Genomic DNA, 9,070 nt, shown 5'->3' with positions numbered 1-9,070 from the left:
CACTATACATAAACTACATAATATATAATTCAATTATAATGAATTTAGATGTAATATAGAAATGTGAATGAGAATTTGACTCACTAGTACCCCCTCAAAAAACATGAAAAAAACCCCAATTATTTTCATACATTTATTAAAAAACTAAAACAAAGTATATATGTTGTTAACACACACTAAAACGTCTACTGAAATTGTTTTCCCTACAATGAAAAGTTGTATTTTCACATAAATACATAAAGATGATTGTCACACACTAAGTGTCAGGCCAAACATTCCTGTCTGAAGGATAAAACAAACAAAAGAAATATAAAATAATACCAGATAAACAAATAAATATAGTTATGTACAAGAGCTGGTGATAGTGGATGAAACTTCAGGTAACTGAAATGCATGCAAAAATGTGGATAATGTCAACAAGACTTCTTGCAAGGTTAGTAAGTACTTGTCAGAATGAATCATCTTCATTTTCTTCAGACTTTAAAGTGACATCAGTATTGGTGAGGGGGACTTCTAATCCACACATATTAGACCAAACATCTCACTTTCTCAATGAACAAAATAACAAACATGGGCTTTAACTTTGTATTCAAACCATGACACGTCACTGTGGCCGCTGCGTGACCATAAGTATATTTACAAAAAGTCAAAGATTGTCTTCCTCCCTTTCAGGTGTCAAATAAAGAGGATTCTAACAGTGGACTCTAGGCCACAGACACAGGAAGTAGGTTAATGGGTTACAGAAGGGTTTGATGGAAAACTATATCCTCTATCCTTAATGTGTTTCTGCTTCTCCAATACCTATATACTGTAGCAACACTCCCTCTATCCTGCCTTGGTGCCATGGTAAAATGATGACAAACTGGTTGTATTCTGATCCATTTAATACAGATTTCTTACCCTCCATCTCTCTCGCTCTCTCCGATCCCGCTCTCACTCATCGGCCATTTTATTTCTCTGTTATGGCCCAACCTGACATGGTTGCCTCCTCTCTGAGGCCAAAGTACAGGGTCTGTTATCAGACCCTCACTGACCACAGGGTACTGCTATCACACTGTCTCTGGTCCTCTCTCTCAGTAGTAAAGTCCTTCAGACTGACTTCAACAGATGACAATAGATTATGCCACTGGGTTAGAAAGAATAAATCTGTCTGCTATGAATAAATAGACTTCTATTGTGAATCAACTCTCAGTATATCTATCTACATCAAAGTCCATACACAATCCAAAACCACAGACACACACACACACACACACACACGAGGAGGCTGGTGGGAGGAGCTATAGGAGGAATAAATGGAACGGTATGAAACACAGTAAACATATGGAAACCATTTTGACTGTTCCATGTATACCATTCCAGACATTACAATGAGCCCCTCCTCCTATAGCTTATCTCACCAGCCTCCTCTGACACACACACACATTGCATAGTGTCCTATCGAAGGAGTGTGGCCATGGGTGGTTGATGGTCGTGGCTGGTGGTCAGTTGATGTGATGTTGTGGTCACCTCAGTTTAAACTTCACACGTGTACTGTGATGTTGTTGTGGTCACCTCAGTTTAAACTTCACACGTGTACTGTGATGTTGTTGTGGTATTTATGTGGTGGTGGTCTACTTCAGTCCGTTGTTGCTTAGCTTAGCAGGTTTGGTGTCGTTAGGTTAGCCCCTTCTCCCTCGCTTTCACCAGTTCAGGACTTGGTCTCAATGATTTTGATGAAGGGAAGAGGCTTGTTGGACGTGTTGGTGGGCTTCAAAGGCTTACTGTGGAGGAGAGAGGGAGAAAGAGAGAGAGGGAGAAAGAGAGAGAGAGAGAGAAATGAGATCGATGCCAAGGTTTTACTCTGGGGAACACATTACTAGTGAACAGTTGAGGGACACTATGGGGATGTGCTGGGGTTAGAAGTGTGTGTGGAGGGCTGTGTGAGGCCAGGCGGATGTTTCTGGTCAGTCAGGGGAATGAGGGGCCAGGCGCGTGGTGAGTTGATGACAGGCCAGGCGCGTGGTGAGTTGATGACAGGCCAGGCGCGTGGTGAGTTGATGACAGGCCAGGCGCGTGGTGAGTTGATGACAGGCCAGGCGTGTGGTGAGTTGATGACAGGTCAGGCGTGTGTGGTGAGTTGATGACAGGCCAGGCGTGCGTGGTGAGTTGATGACAGGCCAGGCGCGTGGTGAGCTGATGACAGGCCAGGCGCGTGGTGAGTTGATGACAGGCCAGGCGCGTGGTGAGCTGATGACAGGCCAGGCGCGTGGTGAGTTGATGACAGGCCAGGCGCGTGGTGAGTTGATGACAGGCCAGGCGCGTGGTGAGTTGATGACAGGCCAGGCGCGTGGTGAGTTGATGACAGGCCAGGCGCGTGCTGAGTTGATGACAGGCCAGGCGCGTGGTGAGTTGATGACAGGCCAGGCGCGGTGAGTTGATGACAGGCCAGGCGCGTGGTGAGTTGATGACAGGTCAGGCGTGTGTGGTGAGTTGATGACTAGTCAGGCGTGTGTGGTGAGTTGATGACAGGTCAGGCGTGTGTGGTGAGTTGATGACAGGTCAGGCGTGTGTGGTGAGTTGATGACAGGTCAGGCGTGTGTGGTGAGTTGATGACAGGTCAGGCGTGTGTGGTGAGTTGATGACAGGTCAGGCGTGTGTGGTGAGTTGATGACAGGTCAGGCGTGTGTGGTGAGTTGATGACAGGTCAGGCGTGTGGTGAGTTGATGACAGGTCAGGCGTGTGGTGAGTTGATGACAGGTCAGGCGTGTGGTGAGTTGATGACAGGTCAGGCGCGTGGTGAGTTGATGACAGGTCAGGCGTGTGTGGTGAGTTGATGACAGGTCAGGCGTGTGGTGAGTTGATGACAGGTCAGGCGTGTGGTGAGTTGATGACAGGTCAGGCGTGTGGTGAGTTGATGACAGGTCAGGCGTGTGGTGAGTTGATGACAGGTCAGGTGTGTGTGGTGAGTTGATGACAGGTCAGGCGTGTGTGTATGTGAAAGAGAGCTTAAGTACTAATTTGTATATGAGGGGGCAGGTGTGTGCTGAGTTGATGACAGGTCTATGATGGGTGTGTGTTTGCCTGAGTTACTGGATGTGAATTACCTGTAGACAATCTGACAGGTCTATGATGTGTGTGTGTCTGCCTGAGTTACTGGATGTGAATTACCTGTAGACAATCTGGGCGTGGCGGTCTGATGAGAGGTGCGAGTTTGACCTTTCACCTCCCAGGAAGTAGTCCATCTGATCATGCATCTCCCGGTTCTAAAAACACACACACACACACACACACTTGAAGTCGGAAGTTTACATACATTTAGGTTGGAGTCATTAAAACTCGTTTTTCAACCACTCCACAAATTTGTTGTTAACAAACTATAGTTTTGGCAAGTCGGTTAGGACATCTACTTTGTGCATGATACAAGTCATTTTTCCAACAATTGTTTACAGACAGATTATTTCACATATAATTCACTGTGTCATAATTGGGTCAGAAGTGGGTCAGAAGTTTACATACACTAAGTTGACTGTGCCTTTAAACAGCTTGGAAAATTCCAGAAAATTATGTCATGGCTTTAGAAGCTTCTGTTAGGCTAATTGACATCATTTGAGTGAATTGGAGGTGTACCTGTGGATGTATTTCAAGGCCTACCTTCAAACTCAGTGCCTCTTTGCTTGACATCATGGGAAAATCAAAAGAAATCAGCCAAGACCTCAGAAAAAAAATTGTAGACCTCCACAAGTCTGGTTCATCCTTGGGAGCAATTTCCAAACGCCTGAAGGTACCACGTTCATCTGTACAAACAATAGTACGCAAGTATAAACACCATAGGACCACGCAGCCGTCATACCGCTCAGGAAGGAGACACGTTCTGTCTCCTAGAGATGAACGTACTTTGGTGCGAAAAGTGCAAATCAGTCCTAGAACAACAGCAAAGGACCTTGTGAAGATGCTGGAGGAAACAGGTACAAAATGATCTATATCCACAGTAAAACAAGTCCTATATCGACATAACCTGAAAGGCCGCTCAGCAAGGAAGAAGCCACTGCTCCAAAACCGCCATAAAAAAGCCAGACTACGGTTTGCAACTGCACATGGGGACAAAGATCGTACTTTTTGGAGAAATGTCCTCTGCTCTGATGAAACATAAATAGAACTGTTTGGCCATAATGACCATAGTTATGTTTGGAGGAAAAAGGGGATGCTTGCAAGCTGAAGAACACCATCCCAACCCGTGAAACACGGGGGTGGCAGCATCATGGTGTGGGGGTGCTTTGCTGCAGGAGGGACTAGTGCACTTCACAAAATAGATGGCATCATGAAGGAGGAAAATTATGTGGATATATTGAAGCAACATCTCAAGACATCAGTCAGGAAGTCATAGCTTGGTCGCAAATGGGTCTTCCAAATGGACAATGACCCCAAGCATACTTCCAAAGTTGTGGCAAAATGGGGCAAAAAGGACAACAAAGTCAAGGTATTGGAGTGGCTATCACAAAGCCCTGACCTAGAAAATGTGTGGACAGAACTGAAAAAGCATGTGCGAGCAAGGACAAACCTGACTCAGTTACACCAGCTCTGTCAGGAGGAATGGGCCAAAATTCACCCAACTTATTGTGGGAAGCTTGTGGAAGGCTACCCGTTTTGACCCAAGTTCAACAATTTAAAGGCAATGCTACCAAATACTAATTGAGTGTATGCAAACTTCTGACCCACTCGGAATGTGATGAAAGATATAAAAGCTGAAATAAATCATTCTCTCTACTATTATTCTGACATTTCACATTCTTAAAATAAAGTGGTGATCCTAACTGACCTAAAACAGGGAATTTTTACTAGGATTAAATGTCAGGAATTGTGAAAAACTGAGTTTAAATGTATTTGGCTAAAGTGTATGTAAACTTCCGACTTCAACTGTAGGGTCAGAGGAAGTCAAACCCTACTCTGTGTTGCAGGCAAACAAGACTACAGTTCAGAGCTACAGTAGCTGGTGAACAAAAGACTACAAATCCCAGGTATGGTTAGTTGGTACTGACCTCTGCCTCCAGGAAAGCCACCTTCTCCTCCAGGTCTCTGATAACACGGTCCCTCTCCTGGATCACCATACGAGAGTTCTGCAGCTGTACACACACACACACATTCATGTTATAGTGCTGTCATAGCATGTTATAGTCCTGTTTAAAGCATGTTATAGTCCTGTTAAAGCATGTTATAGTCCTGTTAAAGCATGTTATAGTCCTGTCATAGCATTTTATAGTCCTGTTAACCTCACTAGGGTAGGGGGCACTATTTTCACCTCCGGATGAAAAGCGTGCCCAAGGTAAACTGCCTGCTACTCAGGCCCAGAAGCTAGGATATGCATATAATAGAAAACACTCTAAAAAGTTTCCAAAACTGTTAAAATAATGTCTGTGAGTATAACAGAACTGATATGGCAGGCGAAAACCTGAGAAAAATCCATCCAGGAAGTGGGATAATTTTATGTTTGTAGTTTTCTATTGAATGCCATTACAGTATCCATTGACTTAGGACTCAAATTGCACTTCCTATGGCTTTCACTAGATGTCAACAGTCTTTAGAAATTGTTTCAGGCTTGTATTCTCAAAAATAAGAGAGTAAGACCACTCTGAATGAGTGGACACTGCAGTGTCCCAGAGGTTTTTCCATACGCACGACCGAGAGCATGCCTTTCTTGTTTTCCTTTTATATTGACAAAGCTTTTGTCCGGTTGAAATGTTATTGATTATTATGACTAAAAACAACCTGAGGATTGATTATAAACATCGTTTGACATGTTTCTACGAACTTTACTGATACTTTTCGTATTTTTCGTCTGTCTGTTGTGACTACATTTGAGCATGTGGATTACTGAACAAAATGCGGCAACAAAACGGAGGCTTTTGGATATAAAGAGGGACTTTATCGAACAAAATGAACATTTATTGAGTAAATGGGAGTCTTGTGAGTGCAACCATACGAAGATCATCAAAGGTAAGTGATACATTTTATTGCTATTTCTGACTTTTGTAACTCCTCTACTTGGCTGGTAACTGTTTGTAATGATTTGTCTGCTGGGCGCTGTTCTCTGATAATCGCATTGTATGCTTTCGCCGTAAAGCCTTTTTGAAATCTGACACCGTGGTTGGATTAACAAAAAGTTAATCTTTAAACCGATGTATAACACTTGTATGTTTTATGAATTCTTAAAATGAGTATTTCTGTTTTTGAATTTGGCGCTCTGGATGCTGGCCGAGCGTCCCACACCCCCTAGAGAGGTTAAAACATGTTATAGTCCTGTTAAAGCATGTTATAGCATGTTATAGTCCTGTTAAAGCATGTTATAGCATGTTATAGTCCTGTTATAGTCCTGTTAAAGCATGTTATAGTCCTGTTAAAGCATGTTATAGTCCTGTTATAGTCCTGTTATAGTACTGTTGAAGCATGCTATAGTCCTGTTAAAGCATGTTATAGCATGTTATAGTCCTGTTATAGTACTGTTGAAGCATGTTATAGTCCTGTTAACCTTATAGGGCTAGGGGGCAGTATTTGCACGGCTGGATAAAAAAAATGTACCCGATTTAATCTGGTTACTAATCCAACCCAGTAACTAGAATATGCATATACTTATTATATATGGATAGAAAACACTCGAAAGTTTCTAAAACTGTTTGAATGGTGTCTGTGAGTATAACAGAACTCATTTGGCAGGCAAAACCCTGAGACATTTTCTGACAGGAAGTGGATACCTGATGTGTTGTATTACCTTTAAACCTATGCCATTGAAAAACACAGGGGCTGAGGAATATTTTGGCACTTCCTATTGCTTCCATTAGATGTCACCAGCCTTTACAAAGTGTTTTGAGTCTTCTGGAGGGAGATCTGACCGAACAAGAGCCATGGAACGATGATGTCCCATTAGACACCTGGCGCGCGAGTTCATGTTGGGTACCCTCGTTCCAATACATTATAAAAGAGAATGCATTCGTCCACCTTGAATATTATTCATGTTCTGGTTAAAAAAGGCCCTAATGATTTATGCTATACAACGTTTGACATGTTTGAACGAACGTAAATATATTTTTTCCCCTCGTTCATGAAGTGAAGTCCGGCGGGCTTAGATCATGTGCTAACAAGACGGAGATTTTTGGACATAAATGATGAGCTTTTTTGAACAAAACTACATTCGTTATGGACCTGGGATTCCTGGAAGTGACATCTGATGAAGAGAATCAAAGGTAATGGATTATTTACATAGTATTTTCGATTTTAGATCTCCCCAACATGACGACTAGTCTGTATCGCAACGCGTATTTTTCTGGGCGCAGTGCTCAGATTATTGCAAAGTGTGATTTCCCAGTAAGGTTATTTTTAAATCTGGCAAGTTGATTGCGTTCAAGAGATGTAAATCTATAATTCTTTAAATGACAATATAATATTTTACCAATGTTTTCTAATTTTAATTATTTAATTTGTGGTGTTGACTTGACTGCCGGTTATTGGAGGGAAACGATTTCCTCAACATCAATGCCATAGTAAAACGCTGTTTTTGGATATAAATATGAACTTGATAGAACTAAAAATGCATGCATTGTCTAACATAATGTCCTAGGAGTGTCATCTGATGGAGATTGTAAAAGGTTAGTGCATCATTTTAGCTGGTTTTATGGTTTTGGTGACCCTGTCTTTGAATTGACAAAACATTACACACAACTCTTGTAAATGTACTGTCCTAACATACTCTAAATTTATGCTTTCGCCGTAAAACCTTTTTGAAATCGTAAAACGTGGTTAGATTAAGGAGATGTTTATCTTTCAAAGGGTGTAAAATAGTTGTATGTTTGAAAAATTTGAATTTTGACATTTATTTGGATTCAAATTTGCCGCTCTTGAAATGCACCTGCTGTTGATGGAGTGCACCACGGGTGGGACGCCTGCGTCCCACCTAGCCCATAGAGGTTAAAGCATGTTATAGTCCTGTTAAAGCATGTTATAGCATGTTATAGTCCTGTTATAGTCCTGTTAAAGCATGTTATAGTCCTGTTAAAGCATGTTATAGTCCTGTTAAAGCATGTTATAGCATGTTATAGTCCTGTTAAAGCACTGTTGAAGCATGTTATAGTCCTGTTAAAGCATGTTATAGTCCTGTTAAAGCATGTTATAGCATGTTATAGTCCTGTTATAGTACTGTTGAAGCATGTTATAGTCCTGTTAAAGCATGTTATAGTCCTGTTAAAGCATGTTATAGTCCTGTTAAAGCATGTTATAGTCCTGTTATAGTCCTTTTAAAGCATGTTATAGTCCTGTTATAGTCCTGTTATAGCATGTTAGTCCTGTTACAGTCCTGTTATAGCATGTTATAGTCCTGTTATAGTCCTGTTATAGCATGTTATAGTCCTGTTATAGTCCTGTTATAGCATGTTATAGTCCTGTTATAGTCCTGTTATAGCATGTTATAGTCCTGTTATAGTCCTGTTATAGCATGTTATAGCATGTTATAGTCCTGTTATAGTCCTGTTATAGTCCTGTTAAAGCATGTTATAGTCCTGTTAAAGCATGTTATAGCATGTTATAGTCCTGTTATAGTACTGTTGAAGCATGTTATAGTCCTGTTAAAGCATGTTATAGTCCTGTTAAAGCATGTTATAGCATGTTATAGTCCTGTTATAGTCCTGTTAAAGCATGTTATAGTCCTGTTAAAGCATGTTATAGTCCTGTTAAAGCATGTTATAGCATGTTATAGTCCTGTTATAGTACTGTTGAAGCATGTTATAGTCCTGTTAAAGCATGTTATAGTCCTGTTAAAGCATGTTATAGACCTGTTAAAGCATGTTATAGTCCTGTTAAAGCATGTTATAGTCCTGTTATAGTCCTTTTAAAGCATGTTATAGTCCTGTTATAGTCCTGTTATAGCATGTTAGTCCTGTTACAGTCCTGTTATAGCATGTTATAGTCCTGTTATAGTCCTGTTATAGCATGTTATAGTCCTGTTATAGTCCTGTTATAGCATGTTATAGTCCTGTTATAGTCCTGTTATAGCATGTTATAGTCCTGTTATAGCATGTTATAGTCCTGTTATAGTCCTGTTATA

The 9,070-nt window shown here is 41.3% G+C and overlaps 1 protein-coding gene across 2 annotated transcripts in view; it reads right to left on the bottom strand.

Annotated features, from left to right (window-relative positions):
* Positions 1 to 119: 119 nt before the first annotated feature.
* Positions 120 to 9,070, bottom strand: part of LOC106575489 (tuftelin) — a 46,658-nt gene continuing 37,707 nt past the window's right edge. Inside the window, exons 10-13 of one of the 2 annotated variants that reach the window (XR_006769987.1) lie at positions 5,019 to 5,102; positions 3,151 to 3,245; positions 1,555 to 1,763; positions 120 to 1,509 (exon numbers count right to left, since the gene is read on the bottom strand). Coding sequence is in view for 1 of the 2 variants with exons in the window: in XM_045718950.1 (XP_045574906.1) it covers positions 1,691 to 1,763; positions 3,151 to 3,245; positions 5,019 to 5,102 (252 nt within the window). In the remaining variant the exon portion in view is untranslated. Of the gene's footprint in view, positions 1,764 to 3,150; positions 3,246 to 5,018; positions 5,103 to 9,070 lie in introns of both variants that reach the window. The other variant, XM_045718950.1, reaches the window with a different exon arrangement.

Source organism: Salmo salar, chromosome ssa05, assembly GCF_905237065.1.
Source record: "Salmo salar chromosome ssa05, Ssal_v3.1, whole genome shotgun sequence".
In the NCBI taxonomy this organism is placed as follows: Eukaryota; Metazoa; Chordata; class Actinopteri; order Salmoniformes; family Salmonidae; genus Salmo; species Salmo salar.
Note: the sequence above shows the minus strand (reverse complement) of the source record. Positions and strands in the feature narration are given on the sequence as shown.